At 35.3% G+C, this 26,599-nt stretch overlaps 1 protein-coding gene across 1 annotated transcript in view; it reads right to left on the reverse strand.

Moving 5' to 3' along the window:
* LOC150099721 (uncharacterized) overlaps nt 1–21,924 on the reverse strand; it is a 61,114-nt gene extending 39,190 nt beyond the window's left edge. Inside the window, exons 1-2 of the mRNA XM_090403744.1 lie at nt 21,701–21,924; nt 2,247–2,393 (exon numbers count right to left, since the gene is read on the reverse strand). Of these exons, the coding sequence (XP_090259870.1) occupies nt 2,247–2,393; nt 21,701–21,746 (193 nt within the window). The 5' untranslated portion in view covers nt 21,747–21,924. The remainder of the gene's footprint in view (nt 1–2,246; nt 2,394–21,700) is intronic.
* Nucleotides 21,925–26,599: the final 4,675 nt, after the last annotated feature.

Genomic DNA, 26,599 nt, shown 5'->3' on the forward strand with positions numbered 1-26,599 from the left:
CAGGTTATTAAAACGTGCATATGATTGGTGCAGAATTAACAAAAGATAGCGCAACCGAAAGATAAAAGCATAGCTGACAATTGAGTTGAAATGCTAACTCTCTTCAACCGAATTCCATATGTGAAACTGCCATAACATTCATTAGTTTTAACACTTTTACGAATTTTAACACGTTCGGTTGAATTTTATTGCTGCCTTGGGAAATCGAACTCACACACATCTAATTAATAACAATAGTTTTTAGTTAGATAGTGTGTTTGCCCATGCAACATATGGTTTTGTTTCAGTCTATACAGCATAGTTTCTGTATAAGGGGATATGTGATTCATTAATTAGTGTGTTTTTATCCCAGTTGTCTCTAATTGCACTATTTGTTGAGAAATATATTACACAGACTCCTCATACCTTATTCACTGGCATAATAAAAGTACTTGTTTTTATTGCCTCTGCAGTATAGTGGCTGTTAGGGAGGGCGTGTCGTTTACCACTGCAAGGGAGTTACTACTATCTCCCCACATGAACTTGTTTAAGCTTTTTTTCATGTGTGAAGTATATGCGAAACTTTTATTGGTAACAGAAAACTAGCTTGGATGACAGTGATAATAAAAAACGAGTTTTGATATGTATATAAAGTCAGTATCAACAGTCCCTGATTATGGAACGCGCAATGAAAGGGAAAGGAAGATTTGGAATTTCCCTGGAGAGAATTGGAAGTAAATACAATCAACCACTGCTTTGAAATGAAACATATGAATAAGCAATATTTACTAATATTCGTTAAGCGCCGAAATACGCAGGAAGCAAAGTTTGTGAACGAACACCAATGTGTGAATTTTTCCGTTAAAATATAAAAAATAACAAAAAAGAAATAATAAATAATAAAAGTTAAATACGTTTCTTTTAAAATAAAAAAATCTACTTAGTCTTAAAACATTTTAAATTTGTTTTCATTATTTCATGGCCCCCCTCAACAAAAGCTACGGCCCCCAAGGGGGCCATGGCCCACAGTTTGGGAAGTGCTGATCTAGGACATTCAGTAGGGAAATGCCTCTAATTCGCACATTGTTTTATTTCCCTTTTTATGGATAGATACTATGAGTGCTCTACTCCACTCATTTAGAATTCGACCCTCTGGCCAATGACTTCTGAACTTTGCAGAGCAGCCACTATAAACTTACACTTCTGTATTTCAGCATTTCTGGTTGATATTAACATGATATTCATTTTTATCCTGCTCAGAACTAAATGGTGATTGCTTCCTATTTCAAATAATATACTTTGGCATTTGTATGAAAATATCACTATCGACAATAAAATAGTAAATAAGACTTGTTATTTTGTCTTCTCTCCATGTGAATTTGTGTGTACCTCTTTATGTTGGAACACAATGTGTTCCAACTGTAACTTGTTGGATCTGTGTAAACAGATCCAACAAGTACTTACCATTTTTATTAGTTTTGTTCTTTTCTCCAAATTTTTCCCAAATTTCCACACATCTAGTATTCATTTCCTACTCTGCTTATCAGATGTCCAACAAGAACCAGCTTTTCCTTTTTCTTCAAGTCAGATGTCTTTTCTAATGACTTGAAAAATTCAGCTTCTTCATCTTGTTAAGCAGAACTTTCTCTGATTTCATTGTGCACAAATAAGTCTCATTGTCCAATTCTCCTTTTTGATGTTTCCCAATATCACTATTATAGCCACTCCGTCCTTTTTGCTGCCTGAATATAGTTGTAGTTGTTATTTAGGAGACTCTAACGTGTTTTTGTCTTCTTTGTTTCAGTAATACTAATTATGTCAACGTGGAACTTTTAATTCTTCTGCCAGTTCTATTTTTTTTTTTTTTTTACTAATACTTATTACACTGATTTGAACTTAAACCAGACGCTATCCCAGATGCCTTGACATTTCATCTTGTTGCATCATCACTGTCTTTTGGTTTAAGCCAACAGAGAACACAATTTGGTCAGCTTAACCCTAAATCGTCACTCAATATTCAGCTAGATACCTACTAACAGGGATGCCTCAAAGGAAAGTAAAGATTGTCCATTAAGTCAGAAGCTCTGGTCAGCTCTCCTCATTCCTTTTCTTTTTTTTTTTTTTCTTTAAATTCCATCTCTTTGCAGTTAGCAGCACCTGTAAAGAATACAGGTGCTGTATATACAAAAATTTTTCTTATGTTGAAATTTCACATTTATCAATGCACAGATCATTTACAATATATTCTAAACCAATGAGTAGCAAACCTGTATCATTTAGTCCAATCTTAGCAATTTCCAAGTGGGCACAGCATCCGCAAGTGAAATTCTGACATTCACAACCTGTATCCACCCATTTCTTGATGGAGGCAGATGGTTGTATGAGATATTTCTGCTTCAATTCAACAGGAACAGCTATTAAAATATAAATATATAAATATATATATTCAAGTTATTTTTCCCTTTAGCAATGCTTATTATGAATTAAAAGTAAAATTAATTAATAATACTGATAGTATCTTATGTTTAAAAGCATGCACACTGTTATTCTACATAAAAAAGATGTTTTCATTATATCAGTAATTTTAATGTTTCTATTAACATCTTCCTCATAATCCCAATTGTGAGGGGATTAAATGACAATGACCATATGTAATTACATACATGAAACTTAAATGATAAAATAAAATGGCAAATGAAGCATATTTTTAATGCTTATTTGATTTCATGTAAGCAATGAAAATTCACAGTTGTATTTTTTTTTTCTTAGTGTGAACCCAAGCCAGCAAATTTGAATGCACTTATAAATGAGATCATCAAGTGTTCATAGGAATAAACAATCAGCCTGTTATCAACCTGGTTGGCAAAGTGGAAAGCATCTTCACTCTGAAACCAATGAAGCTGTAAGTCTGAATCTTGCTGTGATGTGGATGTTTGTCAGCCTTTAGCTGGAAAATAATTTTTATCACTCAGTATGAGACTACTGTCATCCTGTTTATTTGAAGCCAGAAGTGGTTTCAAATAAGCAGAGTGGTCTTATAGGGCAAGGAAACAAATTTTCTAATTTTCGGACAATCCTAAGTTTATAACTTTCTGGGAGCAATATTCACTAAAACTTACTTGGAATAATGCTGTGCAGACATTATTTTATTACAGTATCCTTCAACCACAGCTGAACTGATTTTTTTGGCTTACAATTATTATTGTATAGCCACCTTACAGATATAGTTTCCATTTCCCCTCCAATTATACAGGATCAGAGCAATTATACCACTGATCCAATCCATACCATTAATAGATATGGATTGGAGCAAGTTGCATTAGTGGCTGTAAGTTTGGTAGTTGAAGGATGCTGTAATAAAATAATCTTTTAAAAGATGGCACCAGACATATGGACTCCTCCATCAAAAACTGGGAGAAATTTCTACCTTACCAAAACAGATTCTAGCTAGTCTAGATATTGTATCTTTGAGAATTACAGAGGTATTTCTCTACTGACTGTTCTTGGTAAGATATATGCAAATATACTTGAGAAACAGTTGAGAAGGATTGTGGAAGAGAAGCTTAGTGAAGAACAAGCTGGATTCAGGCCAAATACAGGTTGTCAGAATCAGATTTTCACTTTATGACAGATAGTTAAGAAATCATGGGAATATAACAAAGATCTGTATTTAAGCTTTGTAGATCTGGAAAAGGCATATGACAAGGTGCCAAGACAGAAGCTATTCAAAACGCTACAGTTATATGTAGTGTCAATGGGACATTATATCAAGCAATACTTAGTCTTTATTTGAGTTGTAAGTCAGCAGTTAGAATTGAAGGAAGTGCAGGAAGATGGTTTAATGTTAAATCTGGTGTGAGACAAGGATGTACATTATCCCCTCTGTTATTCATTATCTATATGGATCATATTATGAAGGAAAGTGGTATTAAACCTGATATCAAAATTGGAGATGTTAATCTCAGCTCTCTGCTTTATGCGGATGATGTTATACTTCTAAATAAATCCTCTTCAAGTCTGCAAGATTCCCTGACTAAATTGAATAACTGTTGTAGTAGATATGGTATGAAGGTCAGCAATAAAAAGACAAAGACAATGAAAATAGGTAGAATCATTGAAAATATCAACTGCATTTTGAATGAGAACCAATACAACAAGTAAAACATTTCAGCTACTTAGGGACAATTTTTAGTGAAAATGATAAATTAAATATGGAAATAGACAACAGAATCAACAAAGCTGGTATGGTAGGCAGTCAACTGAATAAATTTATATGGAATAAGAGAGAAATTAGCCAAAACACTAAATTAGCTGTATACAAGACAGTGTTCAAACCAGTTTTAACTTATGGATCTGAGAGCTGGGTCAGAAGTAAAACAGTTGACCAAAGATTAGAGACCGCAGATATGAGAGTCCTGAGAAAGATTAGGGGCATGAACAGATCGCATCAATGACAATATCATATAAAAAACGAGGATATTAGGAAAGAACTTGCCATTGTCAGCATCCAGGAATGTGTTAGCAGAGCTAATCTCAGGTGGTATGGTCACTTAAACAGAATGGGAGAGGAAAGATTAGCAGGTGGTTACAGGGTTGACACTGGGGAGTTCTTTCGCTTGGTTGAACAGCAGGAAGGAGTGATGACAAGAGGCCATCCCTGGAAGTTACGAAAGGAAACTGTGAGCAAGAGGGTAAGGAGTGGTTTCTTTGTGTGGAGGGTGGTTGAGCCGTGGAATGCATTGCCTGATGGAGTGGTGGGAGCGAGAACAGTCAGCGAGTTTAAAGAGTGGTATGATAGACTTTGTGTTTCTCAGGGGGGGACCTCCCCTCGATGAGTCTTGACAGACTTTATGTCTTAGGAAGGACCTCCCTCGATGAGTCTTTTGACTCCTTGGAGGCCTCAATAATAATAATAATAAAAAAATAAAAAAAAAATAATAATAATAATAATAATAATAAAACAAGTGTTTTCTGCTAGGATGGCAGGAAAAAGACCCAGAGGAAGACCAAGATATAGGTGAGTGATACAGTAAAAAGTGCCTTAGAAGATAGAAATATAAGATTTGATAATGTTGGAGTCTTGACAGGTAACAGAATGATTTGGAGGAAAATTGTAGATAGGAAGTTAGTAATGATGTAAATTTTTCATGTAGTACTATCATATCCTGTGCACCCCTTGAGGGTATATATCAGGAATTTAATGATGATGATGTTTCACAAATGTTTCTGTAGACAAAGTCATGGCATTTGTACATCTCTCAACTATTTAGACATTGCCTCAACTCAAATTATTTCTGAGAGAATGGAATTTCTGACTTATTCATGAAAAACTTTGAAAAAGATTTCGTGCTATCTACAAATGCAAAACCGCCACTTTGGTGGAGTGACATATTTATAATCTGGAAATACAATATGGTTGAGTTACACAATTATCATTCATCTATTAACTCTTTCTGTCATAAAATTAAATTTTATGACAGATATTTTAGATTTTATGAATCTAAAGACACTTTAGATTACAATGGTGCACAACCTTTTTTACTATGCGAGCTACTTTTCTATACTAAGTTATTTGGCAATCTACTCTCTTATATAGATCACCTCCCCCAACCGTTATCTTATTATGCACAACTATGCAGTTAAATGCGCTCACTCACTTCGGAGGACCCACTCTCCCAGCCCTAAAAAACTTTAAAGAAACTAAAAACTTTTATATTTGTGTATTTAAAAATTTATTTATCACTTTTAATTATTTTAATACAACAAATAAAACAAATATATCATCATCATCATCAAATTCTTGCCATGTACCCTCATGGGGTGGACAGGATATGATAGTACATGAAAAAATTTACATCATTATTAATTTCCTATCTACAATTTTCCTCCAACTCAGTCTGTTAATTGTCAAGACTCCAACATTATCAGATCTTATATTTCTATCGTCTAAAGCACTTTGTACCGTATCAATCCACCTATATCTTGGTCTTCCTCTGGGTCGTTTTGCTGCCAACCTGGCAGAGAACACTTGTTTTGCTAATCTTTCCTCGCCCATTCTATTTAAGTGACCATACCACCTGAGATTAGCTCTGCTAACGCATTCCTGGATGTTGACAATGTCAAGTTCATTCCTAATATCCTCGTTTTTAATATGATATTGCCATTGATGCCATCTGTTCATGCCTATAATCTTTCTCAGGACTCTCATATCTGTGGTCTTTAGTCTTTGGTCAAGTGTTTTACTTCTGACCCAGCTCTCAGATCCATAAGTTAAAACTAGCTTGAACACTGTCTTGTAAGCAGCTAAGTTCTGACTAATTTCTCTCTTATTCCATATGAATTTATTCAATTGACTTCCTACCATACCAGCTTTGCTGATTCTGTTGTCTATTTCTATATTTAATTTACCATCTTCAGTAAAAAATCGTGCGTAAGTAGCTGAAATGTTTCACTTGTTCCACAGGTTCTCCATTCACAACACAGTTGACATTTTCAATGATTCTGCCTATTTTCATTGTCTTTGTCTTTTTATTGCTGACCTTCATACCATATCTATTACAACAGCTATTCAATTTAGTCAGAGAATCTTGCAAACTTATAGCAGATTTATTTAGAAGTATAACATCATCCGCATAAAGCAAAGAGCTGACATTAACATCTCCAATTTTGATATCATGTTTAATACCACTTTCTTTCATAATGTGATCCATATAGATAATGAATAACAGAGGGGATAATGTACATCCTTGTCTAAAACCAGGTTTAACATTAAACCATCTTCCTGCACTTCCTTCAATTCTAACTGCTGACTTACAACTCAAATAAAGACTAAGTATTGCTTGATATAATGCCCCATTCACACCATATAACTGCAGCGTATTGAATAGCTTCTCTCTTGGCACCTTGTCATATGCCTTTTCCAGATCGACAAAACTTAAATACAGATCTTTGTTATATTCCCATGCTTTCTCGACTATTTGTCGTAAAGTGAAGATCTGATCCTGACAGCCTCTATTTGGCCTGAATCCAGCTTGTTCTTCACCAAGCTTTTCTTCCACAATTCTTCTCAACCGTTTCTCAAGTATACTTGCATAGATCTTGCCAGGAACACTCAGTAGGGAAATACCTCTAATTCTCACATGCAGTTTTATTTCCCTTTTTATATATGGGTACAATGAGAGCTCTACTCCAATCATCAGGAATTCGTCCCTCTGTCCAGGCTTTCTGAACTATGCAGTGCAGCCACTGTAAGACTCTTATACCACCATACTTCAGCATTTCTGGTCAAATATCATCTACTCCTGCTGCCTTTCCACATTTCAAGCCTTTGATGGCTTTTTCTACTTCAAGTATGGATATGTATTCCTGACTGCATGCCTGGTCAGTGTTTTTTACCACTGTGCTGTCATCACTGCTTGTTTCATTTAGCAGTTTTTCAAAGTAATTACTCCATACTTCAAGGATATCTTTTTCTCCCGTTTTCATGTCACCTTTATCATCTCTAATTCCTTTTACAGCACTCTTTCCTCCATTTTTAAGCTTCTTCAACAACCTCCAGAATATTTTACCACCTTCTTGATATTTATTTTCTATCTTCTTGCCAAAGTCCTCCCATGACTTTTGTTTAGCTAGTATTACACAGTGTTTAGCATTCTTGCATTTGTCCCTATATTCTCTAGGAGCACAAGCTGACTTATTTGACAGGAACTTTTGGTATGCTTTCTTCTTTTCCTTCGCTGCCTCTTTAACTTCCTGTGTCCACCAGGGAGTTCTGATTTTTTTATCCTTACAGACAACCTCACCACATGCCTCTCTGGCAGAATTAATCAATGTTTTCTTCAGAGTTTGCCACTGAATCTCCAAGGTTTGATTCCTGTTCTAAAACTCTTTCATTTTTTCTTCAATAATCTTTGTGTATTTTAGTCTACAGTTCACATCTGAGAGCTGCTCAACTTTTATTCACTTTAAAACTTTCTTACATGTTATTCTTTTCAATATGAAATTCAATTTTATCCTGCTCAAGACTAAATAGTGATCACTTCCAATTTCAAATCCTCTGTACACTCTGGTGTCCTGCACCAGGGAGAAAACATCACTATCAACAATAACATAGTCAATGAGACTTTTCTTATTCCTAGCCTCTTCTCTCCATGTGAATTTGTGCACATTTTTATGTTGGAACATGGTGTTAGTAATGACCAGTCCATGTCCTGAGCAGAAATCCAACAGATATTTGCCATTATTATTAGCTTTGCTCTTTTCTCCAAATTTTCCCAAAATATTTTTGTATGTCTCACAATCATTTCCTACTCTGCTATTTAGATACCCAACAAGGACCAACTTTTCATTTTTCATTGTGTCAGTTGCTTTTTCTAAAGCCTCAAAAAATTCCTCCACCTTAGTAGAACCTTCTGTGGGACCATAGGCACAAATAAGTCTCATTGTCCAGTTTCCCATTCTCATATTTGCCCACATTACTCTACTTGAGACTGCCTGCCATTCAAGAAGATTAGCCTCGTATTTTGTGTTGAATACTATGGCTACTCCTTTTCTTTGATTGTCACTGCCTGAATATAACATTTTGTATTTATTGCTCAGAAAGATCTCACCAGTTTTGGTCTTTTTTGTTTCAGTCACCCCTATTATGACGATCTGGTACTTATCTAATTCCTCAGCTAGCTCCATTTCTTTGCCATTCAGGCTTCTTACATTGATAGTACCGATCTTTAACTCTGGTGATGTTGAGTTGGGGTTTATTTTCAGATTTGTTCCAGTAGCTGACTTTCGCTGTTCGCCCTGGTTCCCTGGCGAAAACAACGGGGGCCTTGTTTAACCGGGCGACGCCCCAGCCAGCATGAAATTTTGTCATGTTGTACCATCATTCTATATTTTGGTTTAACCAATAAGAATACAATTTGGTCGGCTAAATCCCAAATATATTGGAATAAAATATTTATTTCTCTATTTTGGAAAACCAAAGTTAGAAAAAAACAACAGATTGATTACAAACTCACAAGTTACAGAAAATGCTGGTTGATTAAAAAAAAGTTAATGTGAAATTTGGCATTGTTTGGACTTTGCAATATTTTCATAGGCAGGTTGATATGAAGAAGTGGCCAATCGCAGACAATCATACAAATGATCATTTGTAATTTGGTTTCTTAATTGATTTTTTATGATGTTCATATTTGAAAAAACGGATTCTGACAAATATGTCGATCCGAAACACAACAGAATTTTTCGTGCAAATATCAGTTAATGTTGAAAATTTTTCATGTGTATACTTCCAAATGACTTTATTGTTTATTGATTTTAAATGCAAACTATTCTGAATGTTTATTATCTCAAGTTTAGCTTGGTTTATATCAAACAGCCCACTAATTTTATTTGAAATTTCTGTGATGTTCAAGTTTTCTTGAAATGGATTATTGATAAAAGATACAATCATTTCAGTTTTATTAAAATCTTTAAATCTTGAATTTATTTCTTCCTCAACTAATTCTATTTCACGAATAAATTCTTTTAAATCACAGCGAAGCATTTCTTGATTTTGTTCAAAAAAGTTTAATAAATATGGGAGATGTCTAAATTTGTGGTCATTTATATTTTTCTTTAATAAAAGTAAGTATTGTTGGAAAGTTTTTGTTGAACTTAACATGTCAATTAAATTTTTATCTCTACCTTGTAACTCTAAATTTAAATTGCTTAATTTTGTACAGAAATCTACTAAAAATGATAAGTGTAACAACCATCTTTTATCACTCAATTGTGGATAAATATCTCCTTTTTCATCAAGAAAATTTTTTATATTGTTAATTAATACAAGAAATCTTTCTAAAAATTTACTTCTGCTGAGTCCGCGAACATTATTGTACAACAGAAGTTCCCTATCATCTTCTTCAAGTGTCATCTGCTAGAAGGAGGTTGGCAACCATGTCACGGAAACCTTTTTCTTTCTTTTGCTGCTCTGGAACATTTATGGTAATTCAAGCCAGTCCAGTCCTTAATGTCTTCGAACCACATTCTCCTGGGTCTACCTCTCCCTCTTTTTCCATCCAATTTCCTTTTTCTAATATTAATTTCTGAATGCCTTCTTGTCTAGTTAGATGTCCAAAATATTTAAGTTTTTGCTATTTAATTATTTTCATTAATGTTCTTTTCATTTTTGCTTTCTTTAAAACATCTTCATTTTTAATTTTTTCTGTCCATGGCATTTTCAACATTCTTCTGATGGTCCATTCAAAAGCTTCTAATTTTTTCTCTGCTTCTTTATTTAGAGTCCAAGTTTCACTGTTGTCGAGAAGGCTTGACCAGATATAGCATTTTATTAATCTTTTTCTTGTGTCTATATTAATGTCTCTGGATGTTAGAACAGTTTTCATATCAGTAAAGGCTTTTCTTGCTATCTCTATTCTTCTTTTTATTTCTTTAAGGGAATTTCCTCTGTCTGTAAACATTTGTCCCAAATATATAAAAGACTGAACCTGTTCAATTTTCTTTTTTGTTAACAGTTATGTTCAGTTTCTTATTTATTGGTTCTTTTGAAATAATCATGCACTTTGTTTTCTTTAGGTTAATAATTAGTCCCATGTCTAAGCTTCTTTTGTAAATTTCTGTGATTAAGTTTTGAAGATCATCTTCAGATTCAGCTATAAGAACTGTGTCATCTGCATACCTGAAGTTGAAGTTCCTACCTCCGTCTTTTACACCCTTCAGTTCTGAAATATTTTTAAAAACTTGCTCACTATATATATTGTACAGTAAGGGTGATAAGACACATCCTTGCCTTACTCCTTTTTTGATTTCAAATTTGCCAGAATATGTATTTTTATATCTTATTGAGGCAATTTGATTCCAGTATATATTTATAATTATACATAGATCTTTTCCTTTTAACTCATTATTCCGTAGGATATGTATTAATTTCTTGTGATCTATTGAATCAAATGCTTTGGTGTAATCAATAAAACAAAGATATATGCTTTTCTGGTTGTCAAGGCTTCTTTCACATAATGTTTTCAGATTGAAGATTCCTTCTCTTGTACCTTTGTCTTTTTGAAAACCTGATTGAGTGTCTTCTATTTCTGCTGACAAAGTGCCTTTTATTCTTTCTAGGATTATTCTCAGTAGTAATTTTGTAACATGGCTTGTTAAACTTATTAGTCTATATTCTGTACATTCAAAAGTTCTTGGAATTTTGGTAATAGTGACAAAGATGGATTTCCTTAGATCATCAGGGATATATCCTGAATCATAGATGTTATTAAAAATAACCTTTAGGTCATTAAGTGTGTTTTAATTTACTTTCTTTAACAATTCAATAGGGATCTGATCAGGGCCTGGTGTTTTACCTGTTTTCATTTGACTTAGAGTGTATTCTATTTCTTCATATGTAATTGGTTCACCATCCATATTTTATATATCTGGTGCATCTGTGCGATCAGAGTCAAACAGTTCTTTTCCATATTCTTTCCATCTTTTTATGATATCCCGTGTCTCTAGTAGCATTTTTCCATTTTGATCTTTTATACAAGGATTATGGTTGAAATTTTTCTTTTATTTGTCAGGGCTTGGATTGATTTATGCATTTCTTTACTATTGTGTTTCTTGTCCAGTTCCTCTATTTCTTTACATTTTTCATTGAGCCACTGGTCTTTAGCCTTCCTGCATTCATTTTTTATAATTTTACTGAGTATTCTATACTGGTGTGTACTTTTCTTTTTTTGTCTTTCATTCATAAGTTCTAGTACTAATTCAGTCATCCAGGGTTTTTTCTTATTGTATTTAATTTTTGGGATAACCTTGTTAGCTGTCTTATATATTGCACTTCTAAAATTTGACCACCTGTTTTCAATTTCCTCTGTGTTACAAAGTATATTGTCTTCTGTTTTATATCCTACATGATCTAATTTCTGAGTTAAACACCATTATGTTGTCAGGTATATTCAGAGCTGTGAAGTCAAGTCTTTCAGTATGATTGTTTTTAGAAATGTTTTTTAGTTTAATTTTTAAAGTGGACACAACAGGGTTATGGTCTGAACCTATATCAGCACCTCGGTATGTTTTTATGTTGGTTATATTATTTTTGTATCTATTATTTATCGTTATGAAATCTATTTGGTTTTTTAGAGTTATCTGGGTTTGTCCAAGTATACAGTCTGCACTTTGGATGTTGAAAGAAAGTATTCATTATGTGCAAGTTGTTTTGAATGCAGAATTGTATCAATCTCTCACCTCTTTCATTTCTGTCGCCTAGTCCAAATTTTCCAACAACTGGATTTTCTTCCCCTTCTCCAACCTTTACATTCAGGTCACCTATCACTATGAGTATCTCATTTGATTTTACATATTCTATAGATTTTTGTAAGTTATTATAAAAATCTTCTATTTCTTCATCATTATGAGTCGTCGTAGGGGCATAAACCTGGATAATTATGATGTTAAAAGGCTTTGCGGATAATTTAATAAGTATTATTCTTTCGTTTATGGGCCACAGCCCCATTACACATTTAAAGATGTCTTTCTTAATCATTAAACCCACTCCATATTCATGCTTCTCCCCACCAGAATATACAAATGTAAATCCATCTTTCTCTAGTTTTCCCATGTTAGGCCATCTTGTTTCACTAATTCCCATCACATCAACTTTAAGTCTTTTTATTTCCTGTATAAGGTTGTCAAAATTCCCTAGTTTATATAATGTTCTCACGTTTCAAGTTCCAATTTTCAAGACTCTGTTTCTTGTTTTCAAATGAGGAATATCAGATGCCAACCTTCCTTTCGGATTTAAGTTGACATCATCATTGAGTGCACTTGCAGCACTCGTTTTAATCAGTTTCAGTGTCTTCTTCCCTGTAACTATTTACAGCTTGGGACGTTGCAGAGGTTTCAACTTCCAAAGCATAGCTTGTAAAATATTTCCGTTTCTCCATGGTCGACTAAAGGATAGTAATGTGGTGAGGCCCCGATCTCTTCCACGTCTGCAATAGCCAGCTAAAGCCAGCTAACTTGGCTCACTCTGTCAGCCATTGATCTGTATTCAGCATCTTCTGCCTGCCAGTTGTTTCACACTGCCGTTGATATATGAATTCTTCTGCCAATGATGAAACAGCAGATGTCATTGCAGTCCTAACATCTCCCATGCTGGCCACATAACATCTTGGGAGATGCATTTTATAGCTTTCTACCAGCTCTTTGCTTAGTATCAACTTTGCCATGGCTCATTACGACACCATGTTTCCCAGGGGGTCCACGTGGAGGCATGATACTAAGACTTCTTGGATATGGCCCTCCGGACTTTACCGAAATATTGGCACTGCCATCTATATCAGTTCCATCAGGGTTTTTGACCGTGTCGTAGGTTGCCAGCCCACCACGGAAATCCATCCCAGGCTTATCTATGCTCAACATGCTACAAGCATGACTGATGGCTAGTCAGCCAAGATTCTGGTAGGAGAACACAGCTAATTTCTCCTTATCATCATCTGCCTGTAATTTAAATAACCATCGTTGCAGGGCTTTTCCTCGAACAGAATTTACAATTTTAAATGTAATATCCAAAACATCTTTTGTGTTTAATCTTTTACTACACAGTACTTGTTGGTGGATAATACAGTGGTACATTAAAATATCTGGATATTTGCCATCGTTTTTACATAATGAAATGAAGCCTGATTTATTACCTATCATTGCAGGAGAACTGTCAGTAGTAATAGACACAAGTTTAAAAAACGGAAGTTTGTGTTGTTTCACAAATTCAGCAAATGCTGAAAAAATGTCTTCTCCCCTAGTCCTTCCCAACAATGGTGCAATTTTCAAAAGTTCTTCTTTACTTGAATAATCTTGAAATACCATTAACTGGGCAGTATCAGTGAAGTCGTTTCATTCATCAAATTGTAATGAAAATGCAACACACTGGTGAATGTCTGACATTAACTGAGTATTCAGATCGGCACTTAAAATTTCAACTCTTCCCATAACCGTTGTTCTGGAAAGTTGTAAATCTTTAATATTCGAAATGATTTCATTTTTATTTTTAAAATCAGAAAATAAAGATTCTGCTGCTGCAAGAAACAATTCTTTTATTAACTCTCCATCAGTAAAAGGCTTTTTTGCTTTTGCTAATAAATGACAACTTTCAAAGATGCAATAGTGGCTGATATTGGTTTATTTATTACTTTCGAAATCATATTTTGTTGTCCAGAAAGTCCTGCCTTTAAATTTATAATTTTTGATTCACGTATTTCGGAATTTTTGGAAAATCTTCATCATATTTTGCATGTAGCGATCGAAAATGTCTTTCAATATTACCTTTTTTTGGAATTGCTACAGATGAATTACAAATTCATCTCCATTTCCTATTCCTTGTGAAAATAATACGCCTTCGATTTCTTTGAGACATTCATGATTATCCTCAAATTAAAAAAAATAATAACTTTTAACTATTTTATTAAAATAAAAAATGTTTATGACATCAATTAGCGAACAAAATAATGGTAAATCCAACGATAAATTTAGAGCAACTGAAATTCTAACAGTGGGTAGTGGGAAGTGTGTGATGTAGTTATGAGTAAACACGATTATAAACGAAACGCACACGATATGCTTTGCTTATAATCGTATTCACTCAGCTCACTGTTTGACTTCCACTGATCCAAATTAATTCATTTACCCGGACTTATAAGAAAATTACTGATTTGACAATTTTAACGAAAAATAAATAAACAATAGCAATACACTTAAAGAGAATTAAAAAATGATGATAAATAAAATATTATGTTTTATAAGGTATCCAAAATATTATAAGGTATCCAAGATTGCACATAATTATTAAAGAACACACTAACATCCAGAGATAAAGAGGTTATTATTCCCCTTTATAAGGTGTTGATACTTCCACATTTGGATTACAGTGCTCAAGTCTGGTCACCTGGATTCCCTGGAGATGAGGAAGTTTGGAGAGGATTCAGAGGAGAGTGACTAAGTTGGTGAGTGATGTAAAGCCACTCATATAAGAGTGGCTTTCAAGCCCATTGTGACTGTATGAGCTCTATTACATTCACCTAAGGACCACAACCCATTCAACAAGCATCCAGGGGTTAACAATATTCCATGTTCTTATAGCCTTGCTTATATAAGGCAAACATCTAGAAGTTTGGAAATTCAACAAAAAAATCATATTGGAGATGTTAATAACGACAGAGAAGATGGCTCATACAACTTTCCACTTCTCCCACACTCACCACAATATTGAATGGGACAAGAGTTCCATGCCTTGCATAGAAGACAGCTTCAGTGCTTGCAACATCAAAGTTTATGATAGTTATCCATTCACAAGACACACTCAAAAGAAACCAAGGAATGATTTAATGTGATATTTAGAAGTCACTTATTATATTTTTCCCCATATCAGACGTTAACTTTTCTGCCAACTATCATGCACACCTACTGAACAATGACTGGCTCTGCCAGCCTCCATATGGTTCTGTTTTTTTTACTTTTGTGTAACGGTTCCTTTCATTTTCGATTTTAGTTATGTAATGGTTCGTGTTTGCCCCTCATTGTATTTTTTTGTTCACCCTAACCAAGCAGAAGGCACATGTGACCAAACTAATCAGTTTAACTATCTCCATCATCACAACCTATTAAACTCAATATCAGTTATCTTTTGTCACAGAAGTATAGATATCGTTCATATTACAATGTGAAAGAAGTACACATATATTACAAAAGTCCACACACTTATGGAAAATTTCCCTTGCCTGCAACATATCTATCATACCAAAGCTCATTCACACTCTTAGCATTCACAACATACTCCAATGCATTCCACTCAGTCACCCACCACTCTCCATATAAAAAAAGCTCTTAACCCTCTTATTCACCACTCCCTATATTCTCATAAAAACACAGAGTAATTAACATCAAAATAATATAGAATATGTTTTTGTCAGTTTCCAATTAGAGCAAAAAAGTCAAGATGGCTTGATATACCACTAATTAAAAATGATGTTATTTAGAGTTATAGAAAGCTGTCAAAACAGCTATGTAAGAAACTTAAAAAAGAAGTGGCTGAAGTGACCCATGTTTCCACTAAATGCAACAAGAACCAAACACAGTATTAGATTAGTTAGAACAAACACAGTACATGTAGTTTGTTCTAACCACACAATTCCTAGCTAGGAGAAGGATATGGGCTACGAAAAACATAACTCTAATTACCAGATAAACAGTGGTTTCTGTGGTTTAGCAGTTCTTCAATTAATTTTTGGTAATGAAACCACGTTTCTAAACATATAACAATAGTCTAACCAAGTGCAAAATAAACTTCCAACATCTTTCTCTAAATCCAGAGTAATTCAATAATAAGGTGGTACACCTGTTGGCAACTTATATAGATAAATACGACCTCTCCTATCGCTTTTACCTTAGTATCTCCACATTAGGGTCTGCCTCCCACTGACGAGACCTCAATAAAGATCGAAGCCAGTCAGGGTAGTGGCCCTTCCCTTAATGCTTAGCAGTATATACATCTCTGCAAGAAGATATGCTTTGCATTATGGGAGATACTGAGACAAGGAGTGATGAGAGCTTGGTCCACCTTTGCTCGGAGTTGCACCACCTTACCTCAGTACTGAAGATATTTTCAGGTGCAAACTTTGTTTGCTCACACTTGGATGAAGGATTAAACTAAATTTATTATAGGCTTAATAAAATAAATAATATAACCCAACAAGTTTCATAAATGGTCAGACTTACATCATCAGCAGGTACCAAAACTTTAGAAAAAATTACACATAGCAAATGTTATCAGAACTTTAAATTAGTGCATACAAACAAGTTACCAGGAAAAAAAAACAACAACTTTATATTAATTAATTGCTCTATATGAATTGGACAATGCTAGTTGTTGCTGTCACATTCTGTGACATGATACATGTCATATCCAAGATCTACAGTTGTTAGATTTTTGATGAAAGCAGACCAAACTTGATGTAGGATTAGGCCTTGGTTTTCACTGCACTGTGCGAGGATCTGGGACAAATATTTCTGAGGCTTCCTTAAACTTTCTTGTAAAACAATTATGATCATTATTATTACATTATTATATGACACCTCTAGGGAGTCCAAGACTCATCAAGGGAGGACACCTACTCCACAACTCTCCATCTCCACCACTCAATCCACCAACTACAACTACTTTCATCTACACGAACGACATCTACCATTGACCTCCATCACTATATTTTCACAGACAATCACAAACATCCATGCCCACAGCAGGATTTGAACCCACAGCCTTTTGGCTGGAGAGTGGATACGCTCACCACTCGGCCAACCAGGCCAGCAAAATACAATGGCAGTGGTGGGATCGTTATATGGCATTTCTGTTTCTTGCCAAACTACTTGGTGGCCAGAGCCGTACTTGCACTTTTTCCAAGGCAGGCAGGACCCGAGGCACAAGAATGCTCTGGGGCCCATACAACAGACACGTCACCTTGTTGGTGACGTATCTGTTGTATGGAAGGCTAATCCTGATTTATGCTGTCTTCTTTTTTCAACATTTTTCACATATTCAGATATGTAAATCTCCCAAGATCTTCTTCTGCCCTGCATAGCAAATGCCACAAGAGTAGTGAATTTTGCAAACTCCTGGTTTTTTTCATGGGATGATGTGGGGGTTTTGGTGGATATAAAACCTGGAGATCTTATATCAAAAAAAGCCACTTTTTCATGTTGGAATCACAAAGCACAAATGTTACAACATTCTTCATGTAAGATAATGTAATTGCATCATTGAAATCTTATTTATGTAAAGGAGCTGTCACAGGTGCATTAAGAATTTTGTTGGTTTTCTTCAGTTCATGCCAATTAAGGATGAAGTATATCTCAGGTAGTGCAGTTCTTTTTTTTTCTTTCTTTCCATAATCGAAATGTTGTAGGCTTCATCTAGTAATGTTTTATTTCGTAATCATGCCTATTTTTTGTAATGGATGGTGGTGTGAAGTGGCACATAAAAATCTAGTTGCAGTAGGGGTTTTCTGTATACCAAAAAGATCAATCTTCTTTCTTCTTCATTTACTTAGAGAAGGATGTCAAGGAATGGTAATTTTTTGGGGATCCTCTAGTTCAACAGTGAATTTTATGTTTAAATAAAAGTCTAAAAAATTGATTATTTCTTCACAGTTTTATGTTAAGTACATATACTTTTTATAATATATAACGATAGATAGATATCTAGATATAGACATACATATCACCCCACTTTCTCCTGTTTGCTAGTGTGTGTGTGTGCGCAGTCTACAAATTCTCAATCTGTCTTCATTATCAGTATTCCATAATCCTAATATAATTTTTAACACTCTCCTTTGCACTGTCTCCAATATATCAGAATTGCAAAGAGTGAGTGAGTGAGTGAGTAAGAGTTTTTTTTTTTTTTTCTCCCAATAGTAACCCTACCAGGAGGTAATTTATTCCTACATGCTCCATTGCATTACAATGCTTATATTACATGTAGCTTATAAGTACTGATTAACATTTCTATTTATATTTTTGTATCAATTTTCATATTTACATTTAGATTTTTATATATACATATATTAACACTATACAGTATAATTCACATAATAACAGTATTTATGTTAGATCACAGGGACTAGAAGTTGATTTTATTAGCAAATTTAATTAATTCTATGTAATACTTTTCGATAAGTCTCTGTCTTGACACTGGCCACTTGTCTCCGGAAGTGATGAAGCGTTGCATTAGGGGCATGCATCCAGATGGAATCCAACAGCTGACAGTCGTAAAGTATGTGGTCAACAGTCTGTTGAAGGTGTGGACTGCAAATGCATGATGGTGATTCCAGGGTATGGAATCTGTGTAAGTAGTGTCTTAGTTTTCCATGTCCCATTAGTTAAACCTGGAGAAATGGCGTCTTTTCAGTCGGAGTCTGTTTCTGATGCTGGGAAAGAATTCTTTCATTGTTGATCTGTTTTTTGATGTTTTCCATTCTTCTTCCCACATGTCTAGACTTTTCACTTCTTTCATGAAAACAATTACATTCAACAGCTTTGACAAACCATGTAGTTCTCAGACATCCTTTATGTTAGGATCATCTGCAACTGCCTTAAACAATGATCTCCATACCATCCTTCAGTGCAGAAAAAAATAACTTAGTCACCTTCGATGCTGCCAAAATGCAGTCCTGCCTTTTTCTGTCACAAAAGTGATCTCAACTTGTCTTCCTTCATCCTCAGTAATACACACACACATCACTAATGAGGATGAACTCTCTCTCTCTCCTTGGACTGACATTTATTTTTAACCTCTCTCTTTTGGCACAAACACATTACATCAATAGCTTCCACAGCTTCTGAAAAACTAGACATTATTTTCTGTTCAAGAAGCTATTTTACACCCACCCAGCTACTAACCCTACATAAATCCCAAATCCATCCTAACCTAAAACCTCCTTAAAAATTCTTGATGCTGTGTAGAGGAGAGCAATTCAGCTCATAGATGACCCTTCCCCTCACAGACTCACTTCAACTTCTATTTCACAGATGCAATGTTTGAGCTCTGTGTCTCTTCTACAGGTACTTCCATGGTCACTGCACCAATGAATTGGCAAACATCATTCCTCCACTTGCTGTTAGGCTTGTTAAAACGAGAGCAGCTGCTATCCAACATTCCTTTATAGTACACCTGCAAACTCATCAAACCTGTTTCTCCTCTTCCTCGTTCATTCCATGTACCTCTGTCCTCTGAAAGCTCATGATGTGTTTTCCAACAATTTCAACCTACAGCTATTTAAGAAGAATGTCAAGAGGTTTCTTCTTTCTCAACCCTCATCTGCATCTCACACGAGGTGCTGAGGTGCTAGAGATTCTTGTACCCCTCATGTGTGGGATAAATATATATATATATATATATATATATATATATATATATATATATATATATCCTTTGTAGCTCAGTCGATATAGATGAAATGCATCGGTTGGAAAGACCCTGGGTTCGATTCCCATCCATGATGTAAGGAACCTTCATTTGGTCTCTTTTGACTAAAGCTAAGTTAACCAGTCTCATACAGAGGTAGAGGATTTTTTCACCCAGAAACTCAGATTTTTCATCCCCCAGAACAAGCAAATTGGCCCTGTTTGGATCTACAGTCATGAATACTTGCCCTTAGGGGATGCAGCAGAGGAGTGACGAGCCGACTGCATTAATTCATTGTAAATTCCTCATTAGGGGACTCAACCAATCCTAAGGGACAGATGAGAAGGATAGGATAGAGTAGTGGCACACTCAGGATTTAATCTTGGGGAGTTCGATTCCCATCCATGATGTAAGGAACCTTCATTTGGTCTCTTTTGACTAAAGCTAAGTTAACCAGTCTCATACAGAGGTAGAGGATTTTTTCACCCAGAAACTCAGATTTTTCATCCCCCAGAACAAGCAAATTAGCCCTGTTTGGATCTACAGTCATGAATACTTGCCCTTAGGGGATGCAGCAGAGGAGTGACGAGCTGACTGCATTAATTCATTGTAAATTCCTCATTAGGGGACTCAACCAATCCTAAGGGACAGATGAGAAGGATAGGATAGAGTAGTGGCACACTCAAGATTTAATCTTGGGGGGGGGGGGGGGTTGAGTAGACGATTTGAGAATACACACTACACGTCACATACCCCCTATGACTGAGCATTTCCAACAATTGCTAATTCATAAGTAGAATAGAAATAGAAGACAACACACAACATAAATAAATCGAATGAATTTTAATTAGGAATCTGGGGGGGGGCAGGGTCCCTTGGCCCACATGGGTGTGCCACTGGGATAGAGGATATATATATATATATATATATATTAGGGTTACCAAGTAATTTTATAAACTTGGTTTTATATATATATATATATATATATACTGCTGCAAATTACACTGTAGAGGATCCTAGTCTTAAATATGCGGATGAGTAAGAGTATTAAAATCAATGTTCATAATCAATTATAATTACACTTGTTATTAAAATAATGTTTGCGATCAGTTACATAGACTTTTTCTACTTCATGAGAATCAGAAAAGGTCCTAGAACAGATTGCTATCATTATGTGACACCTTCATGGAATCCAAGAATTCATCGAATTCAAAAACTCAAATCTCCACTTTTGGCAGACGATTTCATGCTTAGCAAAAATAAGACAGATCCTTAATGCAGATAGCTCATTTTTACAGTAATTTTAATAAAAACTCTAAATTAATAATTTTCGCAATCCGATCCGATGGCGTTTTTAATAATTGTTTAACGTATACTTAAAAAATAAATAAAAAAAGACGTTCTGGAAGAAGTACTCAACCAATGCAAGCCTCAAATATAGCTGCCCAAACAAAAGAGTTCGATCAAAAGCTCTGTATCCAAGACCATCAAAGGTTTCATTCGTTCTCATTTCTAGCCTTGTTACCGTTGAAGGGAAGGATTGCTGCCTGAACTTTTACCTTGTAATCTATTCTGTAGAGGGTCACGCAGAGCGGAACCCTTTTTTTTTTTTTTTTTCCCCCTGCGGTTTCTGCCAGAAAGTTGGACGAGGCTGAAAACATTGTTTTCACCTTATTCACTTTCTGGCAATAACACCACCTACATACTGAATTCCATGAAGAGATTATTTTATACTATTACTCGATCACGAAAATGCCAAAACAGTAATGATTAGTTTCTTACCTGAACCCACAACAACGAGGCACGCCAAATACAGAAAGTAATACATAATTTTAAATATAAAACAGGTAGCAACACTGAACTGCTTGGTTAAGTATCACTGATATTTCATAATGGCGCTATTTTCTTACGTTTCTCTAAACAGCTGATAAAACACTGCTGCAGATAATCTACATTAAGTAACAACATAAGGTCACATCACGGAAAACATTTTTTCCCAGATCTTGTTTATGCAGTTGCCCACGTGATTCTTATCACGCGGGCAACTGCGTATTTAAAGTGTATATATGCAATACACTTTAAACCAAGGAGGTCAATATTTTACCGATGGAATTTGGAGATGATTAGGAATTATGATATACAGAAGTTAAAGTTTCAGGTACACGTTATTCTGTTCTTATGAAGAAACGATTAGTGCACACCAAATGATTACTGAAATGATAACAAAGAAATTGACGATCTATGATTAAAAAAAAAAAAGTAGCAAGTGACCGTGCTACTAAATAAATCTTTGATCAGCCTATCTGTTTAATGTAAGAAGATTGATCTCCTGAATTTCGGGATGACAGACAGATAAAGCCAGGCTGATTCCTGCAGTGTTAATGTTTACACTATCAGATGGATAGTACTTTAATCACTAAGACAGAAGTCAGTTAATGACAAATCACAGAATTTCTTCATTTTCCAACAAGTACTATCACGGCTATCATCATTGAGAGAAACAGAAATACAAGTTTTAATAGACGCTTAAAACTTGCTTTAACGTTCATTGTGCAAGTTCAATCAATTCAAAAAAACGCCCATCTTCAAGGATTTTCCTCTTGAAAAGGCGAGATTTTTAATCTCGGAGCTAAACAAATTGTCCATGGATCCCATATTATTTCGGACCTAATTTGGACCAAGAGATGGCCGCATTGACCGCCGTAATCACTCCCTGAAAGCCTGGATTTCTTGATAGCTTGAGCTCTATATCAATGAGAACTCAAAGATGGAAACTGGACACAAACTTATCTTGGAAACGTTAGTTAAGACTAAAGGAGCTTCGCCTACAGGAATAAAGGCGTTAGGGGAGATTTTATTTACGGCCTCGCCTACTCCTACAGAGGAATAAAAGGCATTAGCGGATTTCTTTTTATTTTAAATTTTGCATCACGCTACTGTTTAGAAGACAACTGCAATGATAGTTTCTCGTAAATTTTAAAAATAATATTTGATGTTTAAATTGTAGCTGTTTTGTGTTGTTTTTGTACATTTCTACAGTTGTGTAGTTGAGGCTAGGTTGTATTCAATTTGCATTTGTTCTTCTGTGAATTTGTGCAATGGAGAAAGGGAACAGCTGTCTATTAAACGATTTTTGTTATAGCTCAAGGATGACGAATAGCGCTCCTACGACATATTCCCATATTTTACTGGAAGAAAATTACAATCTATGATAAAGAAGTAAAAGACTAGCACTGTATAGCATTCATCAACATTTTCTAATGTTGATGACCATGGCAATACTGCACCTAATTTAGCAAAGCGAGCTATTTACAACTTTAGTAAATCTGTCAATAAACGAAGAACTTTTGGGGATTATAATATGCAGGACTATCGATTTTAGGAGATTTGGATTTTAGCACAAATGTAAAGAAAGAGGTCATTGTCGACACATGTAAATTCAATTTTTAAGCAGTTTCATTATACGAAGGAACAAGGAATAACTGTTTATAAATCATTCTGTTTTTCTTATGAAAGAAACTTATAATGATTCCCTCATTCTAAAAGCAGTTACATACAAGAAATACTGGTATTATTTCTGGGAAAATTCCCATGTTACTCCTCTTAAAAACTATTATTTTTACGGCTATTTTTGTCTGCTTTCGTGTAGGAGTACCCCTTTTTTTTTTAAAAGTCATTGGCTTTTTACTCAAGAATTCTTAGGGTATTACAGATGTATTTTTGAGACAAATATATGCAGAATAATAGAGGAAGAAAATTTGCACATACCTTGTTTGGATGTTGTTGTTTGGTTGTCTTCGTTCTGCGATGTTCATACTTCTGCTGTTAGGCTGTTAAAAGGGAAGGGTTTTTTTTTTTTGGAACAGTGGGGAGGTTTGAGGCAAAGTGGGAGAATTAGTTTGTAAAAAATAATATATACATATATTATTTTTAAGGGCGCTTTTTTGAGGAAGGGAAGGGTTTATGGGAAAAGGGGCCGGGGAGAGAGGTAAGGGTGCGAGCCGTTTCGACCGTGTGTCATGTCGGAACACCTTGGAATAAGTGTAGGCTATGTCATGTCGGCTTGATGTTTCCGCCTTTGAAGTGCTTGTGTTATCGCCTATTTGTCGGAGTTGTGACCTAATTTTTATGTTGTGGAGCTTCCAACACTCGGAAATCATGTAGGGTCGGTGGACATCGAGTTTTCGTCACATTTTATGGTTCTCGTTTCCGATATTCTAAACATTGTTTCGTTGTCTTGTCTGTCTATTATTATGGCCTTGTCGATTTGTGGGGTATGTTTCTGTTCAAGGGCATAAACTGCTATTTCTGTTTTCCCTGTACTTTGTATTCTATTTTTCTGTTTCATGTTGCGTTTTTTAGTGTTAAAATGTTCTGAAATAGGGATGTCACAGTCATGGATGTGTTCTTGTAGTAAAGACCTGATAGTAGAGCCTGTGCAGGTGATATCACAGTCTGTTTGGCAAGGAAATTTGTAGACTACGTTGTGATGTTCTAATATTTCTTTGTTTGTGTGAGTCTCACACAAACAAAGAAATACTAAATCTCACACTGTGAGACAGTGGGTTTTAGAAGTGTTGCCAATTTTTGGTTTGTGGTGAATACCAGCTTATAGACAGTGTGTTTGAAAATGTATTTGAAGGCTTTGTAGGTTTTTTGGATGTATGGCAGTTTGATAACTTTTTTTGGAAGTTTGTTTTGGTTGTTGGGTTGTTTTGATGGATTTTTGCTGTTTTGTTTGCGTAATTTATTAGTTGTGTGGGATAGTTGCGATTTTTTAAAATCTGTGTTAATTTCTTTAATTCTGTGTTGAGATAATTACGGTTAGTTTGGAACTTGTACGCATTTATAAATTGTGAGTGGATGACTGATTTTTTAACTGAATATGGATGGTATGAGTGGAAATGGAGGTAGTTTCCAATATGCGTGGGTTTGTGGTATATTTTCGTGGCTATTTTGTTGTTAGTTCTCATTAATGTCAGGTTTAAGAGATTGATGGATTTGTTCTGTTCGGTTTTTATGGTAAATTTTAGTCTGTTGCTGTAATTGTTAAGGGATGCTTAAGGTGGTGATGTGTGTTGATTCTCCAATGTATAGAATATCGTTCACGTATCTGCCCTAAAAGGTGATGCGGGGGGGGGGGGGAGTAGGGGTGATTCTATGTGTTCTAGGAACAATTCCGCTAGTTGTCCGCTGATGTTTTGATCCATAGGGCATTTTAACACTAAAAAACGCAATATCAAAAAGAAAAATAGAATACAAAGTACAGGGAAAACAGAAATATCAGTTCACGCCCTTGAACAGAAACATACCCCGCAAATCATTCTGTTTTTATGAAGGAAACTTATAATGATTCCCTTATTCTAACGAAACCATGCTTAGAATATCGGAAAACGATAGCCATAAAATGTGACGAAAACTCAACGTCCACCGACCCTACATAATCTCTGAGTGTTGGAAGCGCGACAACATAAAAATTAGGTCACAACTCCGACCAATAGGCGATAACACAAGCACTTCAAAGGCAGAAAAACCAAGCTGACATGGCATAGCCTACATTTATCCCAAGATGTTCCAACGATGAGACACGGTCGAAACGGCTCGGACCCTGTTAACTCTCTCCCTGGTCCCATAAACCCTTCCCCTTCCTAAAAAAAAGCGACCTTAAAAATAATAATATATGTATATATTGTTTTAAAAAAACCTTGGTTTTTTCAAATTAATTCTCCCACTTTGCCTCAACCTCCCCCACTTTTCCAAAAAAACCATCCCCTTTTAACAGCCTAATAGCAGAAGTATGCACATTGCAGAACGAAGACAACCAAACAACAACATCCAAACAAGGTATGTGTAAATTTTCTTCCTCTATTATTCTGCATATATTTGTCTCAAAAAACACATCTGTAATGCCGTAAGAATTCTTGAGTAAAAAGCCAATGACTTTAAAAATGGGCACTTATAAACGAAAGCAGGTAAAAATAGTTGTAAATATAACAAGGAATACTGTTAGTATGTATGTAATACAGGGTGTTCGGGATAAATTTGACAGTTTCGTAAGGAAAAAGAAAATCTTCTTTGTATCTATTAAATTTAATGAATTGACAAAAAAACATTACAGGCAGAGTTAATTACAATACTATCAACAAGATTTACTCAAAATAACCACCATTAGCATCGATCACAGCTTCAATTCTGCTTCGGAACCTCGAACAAGCTGATGCTACAGTCTCCCTGGGAAGGGCCGCAAAAACTTTTAATTTTATCCATTAACTGGGCTTTTGTATTACTGGAAGTGCGATTGGTGTCTTTTTCAACTGCGCCCCATACAAAATAATCCATGGGGTTAAGGTCTGGGGAGTTTGGAGGCCAAACATTTGGACTGGTGAAGTCGTAGAAATTTTCAGACAACCATTTTTGACTTTTCCCAGAGGTGTGGCAAGGGGCCGAATCCTGCTGCCATACATACGGCCTACCATTGGCTACCCTTGTTATCCAGGGCTTGACTACAGTTAGCAACTCCACGAACAAAGCCCGAATTCCAATGCCAGGGTTCTTCAACACCTGTTCCTGCAGATTTGCGAGGAATTCTGCTGTACGAACGCAATCAGATCGTCTGCTAGGGATCTTTCTTCTTGCTACATCCTCGTAGTCACCATTGCAAGTCTCTAGTTCATGCCTGAT

Source organism: Typopeltis vanoorti, chromosome 14 (genome assembly GCF_054136105.1).
Source record: "Typopeltis vanoorti isolate ZY-2024b chromosome 14, IOZ_Tvanoo_1.0, whole genome shotgun sequence".
Lineage (NCBI taxonomy): Eukaryota > Metazoa > Arthropoda > Arachnida > Uropygi > Thelyphonidae > Typopeltis > Typopeltis vanoorti.